The sequence below is a fragment of the Triticum urartu genome, chromosome 3A (assembly GCF_056163025.1).
Source record: "Triticum urartu cultivar PI428250 chromosome 3A, HENAU_Tu73, whole genome shotgun sequence".
Lineage (NCBI taxonomy): Eukaryota > Viridiplantae > Streptophyta > Magnoliopsida > Poales > Poaceae > Triticum > Triticum urartu.
This window is the reverse complement of record NC_141875.1, coordinates 168,909,118-168,929,837: the sequence shown is the minus strand read 5'-3', so window position 1 is coordinate 168,929,837 and position 20,720 is coordinate 168,909,118. Positions and strand designations below refer to the sequence as shown.

At 43.7% G+C, this 20,720-nt stretch overlaps 1 protein-coding gene across 1 annotated transcript; it reads right to left on the bottom strand.

Annotated features, from left to right (window-relative positions):
• Positions 1 to 19,127: 19,127 nt before the first annotated feature.
• LOC147979068 (uncharacterized) lies at positions 19,128 to 20,396 on the bottom strand. The gene has a single exon (XM_087515014.1). It carries the CDS (start codon positions 20,394 to 20,396, stop codon positions 19,128 to 19,130), a length of 1,269 nt encoding a protein of 422 aa, XP_087371140.1.
• Between the last annotated feature and the right edge of the window lie 324 nt (positions 20,397 to 20,720).

The following is a 20,720-nucleotide window of genomic DNA, read 5'->3' as shown; positions in this document are numbered from 1 at the left end:
AACTTGTGCTCAGATTGTCTGAGTACAACAATCGCTTGAATCAAGTGGGAGTTGATCTTCCAGATAAGATAGTGATGTTTCTCCGAAGTCATTACCACCAAGCTGCTAGAGCTTTGTGATGAACTATAATATATCGAGGACATATATGATGATCCTTGAGATATTCGCGATGTTTGACACCACAAAAGTAGAAATCAAGAAGGAGCATCAATTGTTGATGGTTGGTGAAACCACTAGTTTCAAGAAGGGCAAGGGCAAGAAGGGATACTTCATGAAACGGCAAATCAGCTGCTGCTCTAGTGAAGAAACCCAAGGTTGAACCCAAACCCGAGACTAAGTGCTTCTGTAATAAGGGGAACAGCCACTGGAGCAGTATTACCCTAGATACTTGGTAGATGAGAAGGCTGGCAAGGTCGATAGAAGTATATTGGATATACATTGTGTTGATGTGTACTTTACTAGTACTCCTAGTAGCACCAGGGTATTAGATACCGGTTCGGTTGCTAAGTGTTAGTAACTCAAAATAAAAGCTACGGAATAAACGGAGACTAGCTAAAGGTGAGCTGATGGTATGTGTTGGAAGTGTTTCCAATGTTGATATAATCAAATATCGTACGCTCCTTCTACCATCGAGATTGGTGTTTGTGTTGAGCATAGACATGATTGGATTATGTCTATCGCAATACGGTTATTCATTTAAGGAGAATAATGGTTACTCTGTTTATTTGAATAATACCTTCAATGGTCTTACACCTAAAATGAATGGTTTATTGAATCTCGATTGTAGTGATACACATGTTCATGCCAAAAGATAGTAATGATAGTACCACCTACTTGTGGCACAGCCACGTAAGTCATATCGGTATAAAACGCATGAAGAAGCTCCATGTTGATGGATCTTTGGACTCACTCGTTTTTGAAAAGTTTGAGACATGCGAACCATGTCTATTGGTGTGTATGCATGAAGAAACTCCATGCAAATGGACCGTTTGGACTCACTTGATTTTGAATCACTTGAGGCATGCAAATCATACCACATGGGCAAGATGACTGAAAGCCTCGGTTTCAGTAAAATGGAACTAGAAAGCAAATTGTTGGAAGTAATACATTTTGATGTGTGCAGTCCAATGAGTGTTGAGGCATGTAGTGGATATCGTTATGTTCTTTCTTCACAGATGATTTGAGTAGATGTTGAGTACGTTTACTTGATGAATTACGAGTCTGAATTATTGAAAGGTTCAAGTAATTTCAGTGTGAAGTTGAAAGATCGTCGTGACAAGAGGATAAAAGATCTATGATATGATCATAGAGATGAATATCTAAATTACGAGTTTGGCACAGAATTAAGACATTGTGGAAATTGTTTCACAACTAATACAGCCAGGAACACCATGGTGTGATGGTGTGTCTGAACATCATAACTGCACCCTATTAGATATGATGCATACCATGATGTCTCTTATCAAATTACCACAATAGTTTATGGGTTAGGCATTAGAGACAACCACATTCACTTTAAATAGGGCACCACGTAATTCCGATGAGATGACACCGTATGAACTATAGTTTAGAGAAACCTAAGCTGTCATTTCTTAAAAGTTTGGGGCTGCAACGCTTATGTGAAAAAGTTTCAGGCTGATAAGCTCGAACCCAAAGCGGATAAATGCATCTTCATAGGACACCCAAAACAGTTGGGTATACCTCCTGTCTCAGATCCGAAAGCAATAAGGGATTGTTTCTAGAATCGGGTCTCTTTCTCGAGGAAAAGTTTCTCTCGAAAGAATTGAGTGGGAGGATGGTGGAGACTTGATGAGGTTATTGAACCGTCTCTTCAACTAGTCTGTGGCGGGGCATAGGAAGTTGTTCCTGTGGCACCTACACCAATTGAAGTGGAAGCTTATGATAGTGATCATGAAACTTCAGATCAAGTCACTCCCAAACCTCGTGGGATGACAAGGATGCGTACTACTTCAAGTGGTACGTAATCCTGTCTTAGAAGTCATGTTGCTAGACAACAATGAACCTACGAGCTATGGAGAAGCGATGGTGGGCCTGGATTCCGATAAATGGCTTGAGCCATAAAATCCGAGAGAAGATCCATGTATGAAAACAAAGTGTAGACTTTGGCAGAATGGCTCGATGGTCGTAAGGCTATTGAGTGCAGATGGATTTTAAAAGGAAGACGGACAATGATGGTAAATGTCACCATTAAGAAAGCTCGACTTGTCGTTAAGATGTTTTTCCGACAAGTTCAAGGAGTTGACTACGGTGAGACTTTCTCACTCGTAGCGATGCTAAGAGTCTGTTGGAATTATATTAGCGATTACTGCATTATTTATGAAATCTTGCAGATAGGATGTCAAAACATTGTTTCCTCGACGATTTTCTTGAGGAAAGGTTGTATGTGATACAACCGGAAGGTTTTGTCAATCCTGAAAGATGCTAATAAGTATGCAAAGCTCCAGCAATCCTTCTGAGGACTGGAGCAAGCATCTCGGAGTTGGAATGTATGCTTTGATGAGATGATCAAAGATTTTGGGTTTATACAAAGTTTATGAGAAACTTGTGTTTCCAAAGAAGTGAGTGGGAGCACTATAGAATTTCTGATGAGTATATGTTTTAACATATTGTTGATCGGAAATGACGTAGAATTTCTGGAAAGCATATAGGGTTATTTGGAAAGTGTTTTCAATGGAAAACCTGGATTAAGCTACTTGAGCATTGAGCATCAAGATCTATAAGGATAGATCAAAACGCTTAATGGTACTTTCAAATGAGCACATACCTTGACATGATCTTGAAGTTGTTCAAGATGGATCAGTCAAAGAAGGAGTTCTTGCCTGAGTTGTAAGGTATGAAGTTAAGACTTAAAGCTCGACCACGGCAGAATAGAGAGAAAGGACGAAGGTCGTCCCCTATACTTAAGACATAGGCTCTCTACAGTATGCTATGCTGTGTACCGCACCTGAAGTGTGCCTTGCCATGAGTCAGTCAAGGGGTACAAGAGTGATCCAAGAATGGATCACGGGACAGCGGTCAAAGTTATCCTTAGTAACTAGTGGACTAAGGAATTTTCTTGATTATGGAGGTGGTAAAAGAGTTCGTCGTAAAGAGTTACGTCGATGCAAGCTTAACACCTATCCGGATAGCTCTGAGTAGAGATACCGGATACATATAATGGAGCAACAATTTAGAATAGCTCCAAGTAGAACAGTTATTTGGATTAGCTCCAAATAGAACGTGGTAGCTTCATCTAGGAGATGACATAGAGATTTGTAAAGCACACACGGATCTGAAAGGTTCAGACCTGTTGACTAAAACCTCTCTCACAAGCAACATGATCAAACCCAGAACTCTTTGGGTGTCAGTCACATGGCGATGTGACCTGTGAGTGTTAATCACATGGCGATGTGAACTAGATTATTGACCCTAGTGCAAGTGGGAGACTGTTGGAAATATGCCCTAGAGGCAATAATAAATTGGTTATTATTATATTTCCTTGTTCATGATAATCGTTTATTATCCATGCTAGAATTGTATTGATAGGAAACTCAGATACATGTGTGGATACATAGACAACACCATGTCCCTAGTAAGCCTCTAGTTGACTAGCTCGTTGATCAATAGATGGTTACGGTTTCCTAACCATGGATATTGGATGTCCTTGATAACGGGATCACATCATTAGGAGAATGATGTGATGGACAAGACCCAATCCTAAGCCTAGCACAAGATCATGTAGTTCGTATGCTAAAGCTTTTCTAATGTCAAGTATCATTTCCTTAGACCATGAGATTGTGCAACTCCCGGATACCGTAGGAATGCTTTGGGTGTACCAAACGTCACAACGTAACTGGGTGGCTATAAAGGTACACTACGGGTATCTCCGAAAGTGTCTGTTGGGTTGGCACGAATCGAGACTGGGATTTGTCACTCCGTGTAAGCGGAGAGGTATCTCTGGGCCCACTCGGTAGGACATCATCATAATGTGCACAATGTGATCAAGGAGTTGATCACGGGATGATGTGTTACGGAACGAGTAAAGAGACTTGCCGGTAACGAGATTGAACAAGGTATCGGGATACCGGCGATCGAATCTCGGGCAAGTATCGTACCGATAGACAAAGGGAATTGTATACGGGATTGATTAAGTCCTTGACATCGTGGTTCATCCGATGAGATCATCGTGGAACGTGTGGGAGCCAACATGGGTATCCAGATCCCGCTGTTGGTTATTGACCGGAGAACGTCTCGGTCATGTCTGCATGTCTCCCGAACCCGTAGGGTCTACACACTTAAGGTTCGATGACGCTAGGGTTATAAAGGAAGCTTGTATGTGGTTACCGAATGTTGTTCGGAGTCCCGGATGAGATCCCGGACATCACGAGGAGTTCCGGAATGGTCCGGAGGTAAAGATTTATATATAGGAAGTCCTATTTCGGCCATCGGGACAAGTTTCGGGGTCATCGGTATTGTACCGGGACCACCGGAAGGGTCCCGGGGGCCCACCGGGTGGGGCCACCTATCCCGGAGGGTCCCATGGGCTGAAGTGAGAAGGGATCCAGCCCAAAGTGGGCTGGGGCACCACTTCCCCTAGGGCCCATGCGCCTAGGGTGAAAGGGGAACCCTAAGGAAGAGTCCCAAGGAGGGAAGGCACCTCCTAGGTGCCTTGGGGGGAAGGGAAACCTCCCCTAGCCGCCGCCCCCTTGGAGATTGGATCTCCTAGGGGCTGGCGCACCCCCCCCTTGGGATCCCTATATATAGTGGGGTAGGAGGGCCTCTCAAACACACCTTATGCCTTTGGTGCAGCCCCTCCCTCTCTCCTAAGTCCTTCTCCTCTCCCGTGGTGCTTGGCGAAGCCCTGCAGGATTGCCACGCTCCTCCATCACCACCACGCCGTTGTGCTGCTGCTGGATGGAGTCTTCCTCAACCTCTCCCTCTCTCCTTGCTGGATCAAGGCATGGGAGACGTCACCGGGCTGTACGTGTGTTGAACGCGGAGGTGTCGTCCGTTCGGCACTAGGATCATCGGTGATCTGAATCACGACGAGTACGACTCCATCAACCCCGTTCACTTGAATGCTTCCGCTTAGCGATCTACAAGGGTATGTAGATGCACTCTCCTTCCCCTCGTTGCTAGTCTCTCCATAGATAGATCTTGGTGACAGAAAATTTTGAATTTCTGCTACGTTCCCCAACAACAGGCTGCGCTTGTCGCCTTCGTGAGTCAAGCGCCACCTAGGTTTATGCGCAATATCGCCAGGTGGCGGGAAACAAGTGAGGAAATGCCGGGAAACGGTGGCGTATTCATAAAACTCCATCAATTAATGGAAACTTATCATAGAAGGAACATCGAGCTAGCATAAGAAGTAGATGATGGTCAGATGAACACGGACCACACTATGGAACCTGTTGGTGATGAATTCATCAATCGCAAATGGTTGAATACTAGTAAGCGTTTGCCCATAACACACACGGCTTATTCCATCACAAACAGGTCGGATGGATCAACTGTATGCCATGTATCGCACATTGTCAAAAAGTAATGCGGTAGACCTTCTTTAACATGTGTTGAAAAAAACAAGGACCTCGAGGTTAATTTAACTGATGGGATGGACCATCCAGGTCAAAGGTAATTTAAATTGACCGCGATGACCCATCCCATTAGTTAATTTAACATCAAGACAACTTCCCATCCAGTCACCCATCTGATGGCTGCTCCAGCCTGAGCACAATTAACTTGAGAGTTCTCTTAGATGAGCTATTGGTGGAACAGCTAGTCCTTGCTAATATAGAATGCCTCTTCGCATCCTTATGGCCAATAGATGTTGTGTAGACAGAGCATATCACATACGTCTTATTAGCAGCAACCGTCTGTGTTATTATCGGTCTTCGCACACAATTCTGATTACAGACCTATTTGCCGCGTATCACACACATCTTGTTATATTGAACCGTTTCTGTTCTCTTGTCTCAACACAAACAATTCATCTGAGTGAACCACATGCCGTATATCACACACACCTTGATCTGGCTGACCATTTCTTTTGTGTTGCCTAATCACAAACAGTTCATCCGAGTGAACCGTATGCTGTATATCGCACACACCTTCATCTGACTGCCCGTTTCTTTTGTTCCTCCTCATCGCAAACAGTTAACTGAACTGAACCGTTTGCCCTGCATCGCACACGCAACTAAAATCTGAATTGTGTTTAATACATCCTCCATCGCAAACATTTTGCTCCTTTTTTACGGTTTTTTACACCATTGTTTGCGATTATTGCATCGCACACAGTTTGGTCGAAGGGTCTCTGATCGTAGTGTCACGTTAGCAGCATCCTGTAGTAGTGTTATAAGATGATCCCTTACTAAAGTTTCAAGGTATAAGTGTTCTCCCTGAGTATGGACTGTTGCGACAGTTCGTCGTGCTGAGACACCACGTGAGGATCTGGTGTGATAAGCTCTACGTTCACATACAACGGGTGCAAGACAGTTTTGCACGTGCGGAATACTCGGGTTAAACATGACAAGCCTAGCATGTACAGACATGGCCTCAGAACACTGGAGACCGAAAGGTCGAACATGAATCATATAGTAGATATGATCAACATAGAGATGTTTACCATTGAACACTACTCCATCTCACGTGATGATCGGACATCGTTTAGTTGATATGGAACACGTGATCATTTAGATGACTTGAGGGATGTCAATCTAAGTGGGAGTTCTTAAGTAATATGATTAATTGAACTTAATTTATCATGAAGTTAGTCCTGATAGTATTTGCATATCTATGTTGTAGATCAATAGCTCGCGTATAGCTGCCCTGTTTCATTTTTTATATGTTCGTAGATAAAACTAAGTTGAAAGTTGATAGTAGCAATGACGCGGACTCGGTCCGTGATCTGAGGATTATCCTCATTGCTACACAGAGACTAGTTAAGGACGAGGTGATGATGTGTGCTGGAAGTAATTCCAAGGTTGATACGATCTCCATCGCACACTCCCTCTACCTTCGGTATTAGAATTGAACCTAAATAAATGTTATCTAGTGTTTGCGTTGAGCATTAATATGATTAGATCATGTTTATTGCAATACGGTTATTCATTTTAAGTCAAAGAATAATTGTTGTTCTGTTTATATGAATAAATCCTTCTATGGTCATACACCCAATGTGAATGGTTTGTTGAATCTCGATCGTGGTGATACACATATTCATAATATTGATGCCAAAAGATGCAAAGTTGATAATGATAGTGCAACATATTTGTGGCACTGCCGTTTAGGTCATATTGGTGTAAAGCGCATGAAGAAACTCCATACGGATGGACTTTTGGAATCACTTGATTATGAATCATTTGATGCTTTTGAACCATGCCTCATGGGAAAGATGACTAAAACTCCGTTCTCTGGAACAATGGAGCGAGCCACTGACTTATCGGAAATAATACATACCGATGTATGTGGTCTGATGAGTGTGGAGGCTCGCGGCGGGTATCGTTTTTTTCTGACCTTCACAGATGATTTGAGTAGATATGGGTATATCTACTTGATGAAACACAAGTCTGAAACATTTGAAAAGTTCAAAGAATTTCAGAGTGAAGTGGAGAATCATCGTAACAAGAAAATAAAGTTTCTACGATCTAATCGGGCAGGCGAATATTTGAGTTATGAGTTTGGCCTTCATTTAAAAACAATGTGGAATAGTTTCACAACTCACGCCACCTGGAACACCATAGCGTAATGGTGTGTCCGAACATCATAAACCGTACTTTTTAGATATGGTGCGATCTATGATGTCTCTTACCAATTTACCACTATCGTTTTGGGATTATGCATTAGAGACAACTGCATTCACATTAAATAGGGCACCATCTAAATCCGTTGAGATGACACCGTATGAACTATGGTTTTGGCAAGAAACCTAAGCTGTTGTTTCTTAGAATTTAGGGTTGCGATGCTTATGTGAAAAAGCTTTAGTCTGATAAGCTCGAACCCAAATCGGAGAAATGCGTCTTCATAGGATACCCAAAAGAAATGGTTGGGTACACCTTCTATCACAGATCCGAAGGCAAGATCTTTGTTGCTAAGAATGGATCCTTTTAGTGAAGGAGTTTCTCTCGAAAGAAGTGATTAGGAGGAAAGTAGAACTTGATGAGGTAATTGTACCTACTCTCGAATTGGATAGTAGCTCTTAACAGAAAACTGTTCTCGTGATGCCTACACCACATAGAGAGGAAGCTAATGATAATGATCATGAAACTTTCGATCAAGTTACTACCAAACCTCTTAGGTCAACCAGAGCATGATCCGCACTAGAGTGGTACGGTAATCTTGTTCTGGAAGTCATGTTACTAGACCATGACAAGCCTATGAACTATGAGGAAGCGATGATGAGCCCAGATTCTGATAAATGGCTTGAGGCCATGAAATCTGAGATATGATACATGTATGAGAACAAAGTGTGGACTTTGGTGGACTTGCCCGATGATCGGCAAGCCATTGAGAATAAATGGATCTTCAAGAGGAAGACAGACGCTGATGGTAGTTTATCTACAAAGCTCGAATTGTCACAAAAGGTTTTCGACAAGTTCAAGGAGTTGACTACGATGAGACTTTCTCACCCGTAGCGATGCTTAAGTCCATCTGAATCATGTTAGCAATTGCCACATTATGAAATTTGGCAAATGGATGTCAAAACTACATTCCTTAATGGATATCTCAAAGAAGAGTTGTATATGATGCAACCAGAAGGTTTTGTCAACCCTAAAGGTGCAAACAAAGTGTGCAAGCTCCAGCAATCCTTCTATGGACTTGTGCAAGCATCTCAGAGTTGGAATATACGCTTTGATGAGTTGATCAAAGCATATAGTTTTATACAGGCTTGCGGTGAAGCCTGTATTTACAAGAAAGTGAGTGGGAGCACTACAACCTTTCTAATAAGTATATGTAAATGACATATTATTGATCGGAAATGATGTAGAATTTTCTGGAAAGCATAAAGGAGTGTTTGAAAGGAGTTTTTCAAAGAAAGACCTCTGTGAAGCTGCTTACATATTGGGCATCAAGATCTATAGAGATAGATGAAGACGCTTGATGAGATTTTTCAATGAGTACATACCATGACAAGATTTTGAAGTAGTTCAAAATGGAATAGTCAAAGGAGTTCTTGCCTGTATTGCAAGGTGTAAAGTTGAGTAAGACTCAAACCCCGACCACGACAGAAAATAGAAAGAGAATGAAAGTCATTCCCTATGCCTCAACCATAGGTTCTATAAAATATGCTACGCTGTGTACCAGACCTATTGTGTACCTTGCCATGAGTTTGGCAAGGGGGTACGATAGTGATCCAGGAGTGGATCACTGGACAACGGTCAGAGTTATCCTTAGTTACCTAAGAGGACTAAGGAAATATTTCTCAGTTATGGAGGTGATAAAGAGTTTGTCATAAAGAGTTACGTTCATGCAAGCTTTTACACCGATCCGAATGACTCTGATCTCAATCTGGATACATATTAAAAGTGGGAGCAATTAGCTAGAGTAGCTCCATGCAGAGCATTGTAGACATAGGAAATTTGCAAAATACATGCGGCTCTGAATGTGGCAGACCCGTTGACTAAACTTCTATCACAAGCAAAACATGATCACACCTTAGTACTCTTTGGGTATTAATCACATAGCTATGTGAACTAGATTATTGACTCTAGTAAACCCTTTGGGTTTGGTCACATGGCGATGTAAACTAATCAAATAAAGATGTGAACTATTGGTGTTAAATCACATGACGATGTGAATTAGATTATTGACTCTAGTGCAAGTGGGAGACTGAAGGAAATATGCCCTAGAGGCAATAATAAAGATGTTATTTAATATTTCCTTATATCATGGAAAATGTTTATTATTCATGCTAGAATTGTATTAACCGGAAACTTGATACATGTGTGAATGCATAGACAAAACACTGTGTCCCTAGTAAGCCTCTACTAGGCTAGCTCGTTAATCAAAAATGGTTAAGTTTCCTAACCATAGACATGTGTTGTCATTTGATGAACGGGATCACATCATTAGGAGAATGACGTGATCGACATGGCCCATCCGTTAGCTTAGCATGTTGATCATTCAGTTTTATTGTTATAGCTTTCTTCATGTCATATAAATATTCCTTTGACTATGAGATTATGCAATTCCCGGATACCAGAGGAATACCTTGTGTGCTATCAAACGTCACAACATAACTGGGTGATTATAAAGATGCTCTACAAGTATCTCCAAAGGTGTTTGTTGGCACTGGTGCGCGTCGGTGCTAAACAAATAGTTTTTAACCCCTTTCCGTGATGGCATTTGGAACCGTCGCCAAGTGAGTGTGGGCGATAGGGGGGTCCTTCCCACACGACCCAGAAATTGTTGGGGATAGGCCCTCCTGGGACCCAGGCTTGGGCCGTGTGCGATCGGGCGAGGCATCGAAACCCAATCATTTCTGTAAGTATGTACATCCCACACGGTAATCCGAGAAAAACATTTCCGTAGGTATGTACATCCCACACGGTGAATCCCAGAAAAACATTTCTATAGGTATGTACATCCCACATGGTGAATCCCAGAAAATCATTTCCTTAGGTATGTACATCCCACACGGTGAATCCTAGAAAAGCATTTCCGTAGGTATGTATATCACACATAGTTCTTTGTGTGGAAACGTTTGTGCAAGGTGGCCTAACGCAAACAGTTCGTTGCCGGAAGCCGTGTGTGATTGTTAGTTGATTGAACACGCCTACTTTTTGGAAACCGTGCGGGTTGTTTGAGTTCATCGCCCACGGTGTTGTCTGAGTAACCGTCTACAATAGAAAACCCCAATAAGTAGGGTAATTAGCCTATTATTGATAATCCATGTACTAATCAAACTGATATTTCTTATAAAACATTAGAGATATTTCATATCCGTATAAAAGCAACCAAGATTTCATTATCGAATTACATTAGATAGCTTCGGCACTCAGTTACGCCATTACACAACAGCACCAAGTTTCACATGCAGCATCAAAAACCTTTGGAAAGTAGCATCATACACGGTAAATAGAGAGATGAATCTCATCTAGGAAACTACAGAAACGGAAGGCAAATATTGAGCCTTCAGTGATGTTGAATGTCCTTGCAACTTTAGGCTAGTGGCTATGGATAATTGCCCGCCCAACCTTCGTCCTCTTGAGCAAGACTTCAATATTGTACGATGGGTGTTGAATGAATACCTTCCTCGCCTCTTGACCATGCAGGTGGTTTGACAGGTAATCATCGGTGAACTGCTTTGAAAAGTACTGAAAACAAAGCTATGCATAAATTGCTGTTGTAAATTTTGAAATGGCGCAAGGGATAAAAACAAGGTAAAAGAGTTGGTACCATCCTATAGTTGACTGATGTCTTCTTCATTGTGCAAACAAAGATCTTGCTGTTATTCGTCGCAAGTTTCTTCATCCTAACAATCTTTCTGAGTTTCTTGACTTGACTGATATTCATGGACATCTCATTTCCCATATGCAAAATGGGTCGAGCAGTGGGTCTAAGCCTCTGACAGCAGGACCTACATGTGCAGGACCAAATTGTAAGAAACCTAAATATTAGAATGATTCCTGCAACTGCACAATAATGTGCTATTAGCCAAAGGACCCTGGTTGAACAAACCTCGATGGTAAACCGCAGTGTCTCCCATTGTTTCCCTGCAACACACATAAGGAAGATCTTGATCAAGTTAATTAAGAGTTGCCATACTATTAGTAGAATATGTATTGAGTACATCCAAATTCGATTGTTCACATGCATAACAATACAAAATTGTACCCACAGCAAATTAAAATCAAATTGCAGAACTAAACCAAACAGTTAAATGGACAGCACACCAAATGAACCAAAATAGTTAACTGAGCACGACATTGCAGAATAGAAACATGTACTAGAAGATAAGACAGTTAACAAAACAAAGAATGCTTGAGAACAGTACTACGAAATGTAGCAATTGTTGGACCAAAGTGTTAACTGAACATTACATTTCAGAGGACCAAACTGTTAACTGAACACCAGATTGCATATTAACATTATAGAGGACAAATCAGTAGAAGGCACTAGCGGTGGCCTCGAGAAAACATCACGAACTATATTTTAAAGTAGACAACCGCGTGGCAGTGTCGACGGTGGCCTCGAAGACGAGGTGCTCCTCCAAGATCTGGCGGTCGACACGCATGGCAGCCATAGTGACCTCGTTCACGCATCCGGCCGCATGCTACTGAGCTCCACGTTATACTGCGTGCAAAATGGTTGTGGGTGGCGCTTAATTGGAGGAGGGGGCAGTGATTTCGGTGGAATGTGTCGCTCCGTCGGTCGGGGCATGTGGGACGGGAAAGGAGGAGGATGGTGTGGGTGGGGTGTGGATTACCTGACCATATCGACAAGGCCGCACAGCAAGAAGAAGGGTCGACAGCGAGGAGGCCGCGCAGCAAGAAGAAGGGTCGCCGACGAGGAGGCGACACTACAAGAAGAAGGGCCGCCGGTGAGGAGGCGGCCTGCAAGAAAAAGGGTAGCCGGCGAGGAGGTGGCGCTGCAAGAAGAAGCGTCGTCGGCGAGGAGGCTGAGCTGCCAGTAAGCAGCAGTGAAGGTCTGAACTTGGAAAGCAAGGAGGAACATTGGAAATGTGGCTTTTGGTAGGAGGGAGGGGGCGGGGAGATAGATATTTCCGCGGTGACAAAAAAAATTTGCTCGGTGCCGCGAGAAACTGGCGCGCAAGTGTGGTTCAAGCGGGGGCAGTGGACTCTAGACGACGAAGCTTCCTGCATAAGCCAGACAAGACGGTGCGCCAAGATATTTTATATTGCATCCCACACGATTCTTTCTAGTAAACTATTTGTTGTATACCTGATTTTTTCATTATGTTTAGAAAGACAAAATGGTGTTACGGAGGGAAAGGATGGTGTTTGAATTGCTAGAATATTTACGTACAGTGAACATGCAACTAGTACATGAGTGTTGTGTTTAAATTTGGAATTATTCCGGGTTCGTTCGGCATTTTTATGCATTAATTGAGTTTCTGGGCATTTAATGTGCATAATTAAAATTTGAACTACAAGCACATGCTCCAATGCACCAAAGTTTGTTGAAAAATCACATATGTGTCTTTGGGTGAATTTATAGGTCCCATGCAAGAAATGGGAATGAAATTCAAACATCTGGGCATCGTGGCTCGGCCGGAATGATTCAGAAACTTGGTTTTTTAATTCCTATAAATCCAAAACACGGCTGAAACTCATGAAACTTGGCATGGTGTCATGACATGGCACCAACATGCTGCAGTAAATTTTTTGCCCGAATTGGGACGAGTTTTGGTGTACGCTTCTTGCAAACCTGAGATTCCCTCAAGAAGGCTCTTGGTTCAAAGAGGGAATGTGTCACCTCTGTGTGCGAAACGATATACATACACTGTCTTCTCCCGCCTTAATTTTGTACACTAGCAGATTAGACCAAATAGAAGTATCATGCTAAACTTTGGAATTATTCTGGGTTCGTTTGGCCTTTTTTATACATTAACTGGGTTTCTAGGAATTTAATGTGCATAATTCAAATTTGAACTACAAGCACATGCTCCAGCGCACCAAAGTTGGTTGAAAAATCCATGTGTGTATTTGGGTAAATTTATAGGTCCCATGCAATAAATGGGAATGAAATTCAAACATCTAGCCATCGTGGCTCGGCCGGAAAGATTGAGAAACTTGGTTTTTTAATTCCTATAAATCCAAAACACGCCTGAAAATCATGAAACTTGGCATGGTGTCATGACATGGCACCAACATGCTAGGGTAAATTTTTAGCCGAATTGGGACAAGCTTTGGTGTAAGCTTCTTGCAAACTGGAGCTTCACTCAAGAAGGCTCATGGTTCCGAGAGGGAACGTGTCACCTCCGTGTGCGAAACGAGATACGTATACTACCTTCTCCCGCCTTAATTTTTTTACACAGGCAGATTAGACCAAATAGAAGTATCATGCTAAATTTTGGAATTATTCCGGGTTTGTTTGGCCTTTTTTATACATTAATTGAGTTTGCGCATTTAATGTGCATAATTCAAATTTGAACTACAAGCACATGCTCCAGTGCACCAAAGTTGGTTGAAAAATCACATGTGTGTTCTTGGGTGAATTTATAGGTCCCATGCAAGAAATGGGGATGAAATTCAAACATCTAGTCATCGTGGCAAGGCCGAAAAGATTGAGAAACTTGGTTTTCTAATTCCTGTAAATCCAAAACACGCCTGAAAATCATGAAACTTGGCATGGTGTCATGACATGGCACCAACATGTTGCGGTAATTTTTTGGCCGAATTGGGACAAGCTTTGGTGTAAGCTTCTTACAAACTGGAGCTTCCCTCAAGAAGGCTCGTGGTTCCGAGAGGGAACATGTCACCTCCGTATGCGAAATGACATACGTACACTGCCTTCTCCCGCCTTAATTTTTTTTACACAGGCAGATTAGACCAAATAGAAGTATCGTGCTAAATTTTGGAATTATTCCGATTTCGTTTGGCCTTTTCTATACGTTAATTGAGTTTCTGCGCATTTAATGTGCATAATTCAAATTTGAACTACAAGCACAGGCTCCAATGCACCAAAGTTGTTTGAAAAATCACATGTGTGTCCTTGGGTGAATTTCTAGGTCCCATGCAAGAGATGGGAGTTAAATTCAAACATCTAGGCGTAGTGGCTCGTGAAAAATCACAAAACTGGCCATTTGGCCAAAGTTCAGCACAAAATGGCCCTCTTTTGAAAATATTTCACAAAATGGCCCTACACGCATGACGCCCGCACCCGGGGCACCATGCTAGACAGCATAACGCCTCGGTCAAGGGCGCCATACTGGTCAGCGCTGACTGCCACGTCGGCTTGGCCTTGGGCCCATGACGCCTTGGCCCAGGGCGCCATGGGTTGTACCACGACGCCCCGGCCCGGGGCGCCATACCCCTTCACTACATCGCCGCTCGAGCCCTCTCCTCTCTGTTCGTTCTGTCTTTCCTCTCTCTGTTCTTTTCCCACTCCATGGCACCCCTCAAATCGCCCCTCCCTCTCCCCACTCTAGAGCTGCGGATCTTAGCCAAAGATCGGTGGATCCGGTTGCCCTTCGAATCCTGAAGGTACTCTCCTCCCTTTCCCCTCTTTCTATTGGTTGAAATCTCTCCATTTGATTGATTTGGGTGAAACCCTAGTTCATCTTTTTGTTGAAATGTATAGTGCATTTTGGTGTGATAATGTAGGGATTAGTGTGATTTAGGATATGTATGACTTACAATATGTATGATATAGGATTATTATGAAAGTGCTATGAATTTGGTTAGGATATGTACGCACATATATATGGTGTATGGAAGAATTAGTGCAAATATATGGTGTATTATGTTGTAGAAAATTATATGCACATATATGGTGTAAGAAGAAGAATTAGTGTAGAAATTTTGCACATGTATGTATGTTTTTGCACTACTGCGGATATTTGCAAATGACAAAGGGGCTTACCATATACATTTGTAATTTGCAGGATGGCTTCTCTTATCCATCCATCATATGATCAATTGCATCGTGGACGGTTCATGGCAGATGAAGGAAGGGTTTTTGATCAGCTTCACCTGAGGTCCGGTTCGGTTCATGACAAGATGAAGTATGACGAGCGATACACGGAGTATATCCAGAAGACCGGGCTTCTCCCTTTCATCTCACTCGTGTCTCGTTCGATGCCGAATATGAACCCTTGTGCGATCACGGCACTCGTTGACCGATGGCACCTGAGACACATACTTTTCACTTCTATGTTGGGGAGATGACTGTCACTTTGCAGGATGTTTCTCTGATCACTGCACTTCCCATCAAAGGAGAGCCTATTTGTTTTAGCACAGATTCAGATGGATGGCATGAGATTATGGTTGGACTCATAGGGAGGGAGCCAGGGGTACAAGGGAAGTCTGCCGGTGCAAGTTATCATTGGATTGCTGAACACTTTGGGGAATGCCCGGCTGATGCGGACGATGAAACAGTGCAGCAGTATACTAGGGCATACTTGTGGTATGTAGTCAGCCGGACTCTTTTCTCTGATGGCACTGGCGTGAATGCTTCCTTTATGTGGCTTAAGCTTTTTGCTGGGTGGGAGCATGGACTCAGTTGGGGTACGGCGGCATTGGCTTATTTGTATCGTCGAGTAAGTAGTTTTGCTTATATTATTGTGTTCACCATGTAGAAATTTTCTCTAGTTTGTAATGACATATTTCTTGTTTGTGTGTAGCTGGACGAGGCATGCCGTAGGGGCGCGAATCCAAGAAACATCGTAGAGTCAAAGGAAGCCAACATCGGTGGTCCGATGCTTCTATTATCGATCTGGAGTTGGGAGCACTTGCCAGTGGGGCGGCCGGCACCAAAGGGTTATGACCGGTGGGATGATCATCATGACCCGGACCGTATGCCTACATGGGCGTATAAGTGGGACAAGGTTGAAGGTTTTGTTGGCAGTTCAAAGACCATGTATTTGCACTACTGCAACGATCTTGACATCATGACCCCAGAGCAGGTATCTTAGTAGCCTCTTTCTTTGTCTCTTCAGTTTGTTCGGTTTTCCAAAATTCATACTAACAATGTAGTTTTTTCTTAATCTTTGTTTATAGGTTACCTGGGAACCATACAGAACGGAGGGCAATATTGGTAGGGGAGCTGGTTTAATTACTTGCAGACTTAACCCAAAGTGTCTACAGGAAGCACACTTATGGCGGATGCATTGCCTGTTGATTTGTTATTATGCTGTTTAGTTTTATTAGCCACAATGAGTTATGACACAGTTTGGACCCCGCCGAAGTACAAGGACACTTCGCTACATTTGCATAGGTAAGTGCTTAGAGGCGACTAATGCTTTCTCCATTGTTTTCAAAATACTAACAAAAATGCAATTGCCAAATGCTATGCAGTCTTGACAAGATGAAGCAGAAGAGTATAAAAAAATGGGATCGAGAGCATGACATGTATATCCAGGAGTTCAAGCACAAGCTCAATAAGATTGAGCTTTCATTGCGTCAACCGACTTCTAAGCATCCCCCACGGCCTTTTGATACGGAAGCATTCAACAATTATCTTGTGTGGTTTCGTTCCGTTGCCCGTACTCAACTTAACACACCCGCATTTCAGCCAGGGGACATATTACATGAACCCAATCCAGGTTTTGATCGGATGGCCAATATGGAGTACAACAGGCTTATTAGAGATGGTAGACGGTATGAATCGGCGCCAACTATCCGCTTTGTGGTAAGTTACCGTTATATCTATATGCTTGCCTACATTGTGCCAAAATGATTTGTCCTATTGTGTCCAACAGCAAAACGAGCTCTCAAAGCATGTGAACGACGCCGGTGAGGCACTCAAGTACCCTCCAGGTGAAGAGTCGTACAATAAGCTTAAAGCTTTTGTTGAGGTATGACATTTGATAATTTGTTTTTCATACACATTTTTGAGGCATATCTCCTTACTTCATGATATGTCAATTTCATAGCGGAGCAAGTCTTGGGCACGTGGTCTTGGTGCTCTACTAGGCTGCCGCTCCACCGATGTCGCCGTCCCTACAGCTTCCAGGTCTAGATCATCATCCAGCGGCACTCAGCAGCAAGGCGAAGAATCGGTTGATGACATGCAGGAGGAGGGGGATGAACAGACGCATGATGAGATTAACACCTCGCAGATGCCTGATGCGCCTCAGCCTAGTCAAAGGTGTGGAAAGTATACTTCGGGCAAATATGCAAGGAAGGCACGTAAGGACCCGGTGATCGAGGCCGCCTTAGAGGAGGAGGAGGAAGAGGAGGTGGAGGTGCCGCTGCAGAGGAGAAGGCGCTTATTGAAGGGGAAGGATGCTGCACCAGCTAAGAGGGGGAAAGGAAGGAAATATGCATTTGTCTTCAACTTTGTGGTGAACTATGTATGAAACTAGATGCATTTGTGGTGAACTATGTATGAAACTAGATGCATTTGTGGTGAACTATGTATTTGTGGTGAAACTTGATGCATTTGTGGTGAACTATGTATGAAACTAGATGCATTTGTGGTGAACTGTGTATTTGTGGTTGAAACTTGATGCATTTGTGGTGAAACTTGATGTACTTGAAGCATCAGCAAAACTTGGTGTATGAAACTATGTATAAGTTGGTGTATGAAAACTCTAGCAGCAAAACTTGGTGTACAAAAACTCCAGCAGCAAAACTTGCCAGCACGACGCCCTGGGCTGGGGCGCCATGCCTATTGCCAGCACGACGCCCTGGGTCAGGGCGCCATGCCTGTTGCCAGCACGGCGCCCCAGCCCAGGGCGCCATGGTCGGCGAAAATGGCTAAGTCCAAATGAAAATTGCTTCTGATGTTGGGGGCGCCATGCAATTTTTCTTGGCGCCATGTATGACGGCCTGGCCCAGGGCGCCATACTTACTAACATGGCGCCTTAAGCTAGGGCGCCGTGACCTGCACTTCTCTGTTTTTTGCCTGTTATGTGGTTTCTGTTTTTTTGTAACTAACATGGTCTCAGTTTTCAACCACATAAGTTCACGACATACATTCAAAAGGTTCACGACATACATTCATTCCACACATACATTACTTTCATGACTTACATAGTTCAACCACCCAAAAGGTTCACGACATACATAAGTTCGACCACCCAAAAGATTCAGGACATACATAAGTTCGACACATCATTAGTTTCACACCCCAAGCCAATAAGCGAAGCCTCGACCATCACCATCAGCACGGCCACGTCCTCGAGCACCACCGTCACCACGGCCACGTCCTCGAGCTCCACCGTCACCACGGCCACGTCCTCGAGCACCACCGTCACCACGGCCACGTCCTCGAGCTCCACCGTCACCATGACCACGTCCTCGAGCTCCACCGTCACCACGGCCACGTCCTCGAGCACCACCGTCACCACGGCCACGTCCTCGAGCTCCACCGTCACCACGGCCACGTCCTCGAGCACCATGGCCACGTCCTCGAGCACCACGGCCACGTCCTCGAGCACCACCGTCACGACGGCCATATCTTTGAGCTCCACCATCACCGTGGCTGACACCACCATCACCATCTCATTTTGATCTCTTTCTTTTGCCCCTTGAGCTACAACCTCTACTATTGTGCCCCTCGTTGTTAAATTCACCGCAACGACTAATATCACGAGGCTTTGCGAAATGTTGGCTTCCCCATTCCTTACGGAATCCACCACCCCAATCATCCATGTCACCCAAGAAACGCTTTGTCTTCCATCTTCCACGTGTCACCACCTTCATTTCCAAATCAGGGTATAGTGGGGGTCCATGGTATTCCGGCCATTTAGATTGGTCTAGATAGGGATGAAACCTCGCAGCCCATGTATTTTTGACCGCATTGATCGAATACTCCTCCAATCTTACATTGTTGGTCATGTTGACACTCACATTTCTAGTGCGAGATGCAGCCAACAAGTGAGAGCACGGGAGATGATACAATGTAGGCCTCTCGCATGAACACGCGCCCATCTTAAGATAAACCTTGAAGGATCCACCTCCATATGGCACGCCGTCACGCGACATTCCACTGTGCACATCAACTTGGTAAATCAATTCTATGTTATCAAAGGACTGGACTTTGTGTGAATTCGCCTTCCTTGCTTGGTATTCCATCCAATCGTCAATCTTTGGTGGATACTTGTACATCTTTTTGGCCTTGTTTTTCCCGGACATCAAGTTGGATGTTTCTTCACTATACTTTTGAAAATGGACATTCAACTTCTGGAATGTATACTCTACTATTGTCGTCACCGGCAATGCACGGATACCCTTTAGCACCATGTTGAAACATTCAGCCATGTTGTTTGTCATGTCACCGTACCTCACTCCATCGTTGTCAAAAGCCCGTGCCCACTTTCCTTTATCGGCAAGATTCCTATTTAGGACATCTTTGCCACCATTGTTTGCTTTGGCATACACTTTGTCCCACAATTTCTCAAAATGTCTAGTGGTGAATGCGAGACAACAATCATGAAGAAGGTCAGACAATTCCTTGTCTCCACATGCTCGGTAAAAGTTGGAAACAAAATGCCTCATGCACCACCTATGGTGCACGCAAGGATGTCCTGGAATGTCAATCTCCACTGCATTGAGTATCCCTGGGTGGCGGTCCGAGATGATGCAAACCTCTCTTTCAGGTCCAATTACCTTGGTCCTCACTAGACTAAGAAACCACTCCCAGTTGTCATTGTTCTCCGCGGACACCAAAGCAAACGCCAATGGAACCAATTTGTCACCACCATCATTAGCCACGGTGATCAACAATGTGCCCTTGAACTGGCCAGTCAGAAATGTGCCATCCACGGACATAACCGGCCTACAATGCTTGAAGGCCCTAATGCATGGCTCAAAAGTCCAAAATGCACGTCCAAATATACGAACGTTTGCATCGTTGTATATCCTTGTTTCTCACGCCATCTGGCTCCACCATATAGTCCATGCCAGGATTTTCTGCCGCCATCGCTTTCAACACCATCGCGAGGCGGTTGTATGATTCTTCCCAACCACCATACAATATCTCAAAGGCAGCTTGCTTGGCCTTCCATGCCTTCCCATACTTCACCTCAGACCCAAAAACCTCCTTCACCATCTCCATCAAAGCCCGAATGTGATATGTCGGGAGTATCTTTATGG

Excerpts from the sequence above, each read along its gene's own strand:
- LOC147979068 (XM_087515014.1), bottom strand. The coding sequence starts at position 20,396 with ATGTCCGTGGATGGCACATTTCTGACTGGCCAGTTCAAGGGCACATTG.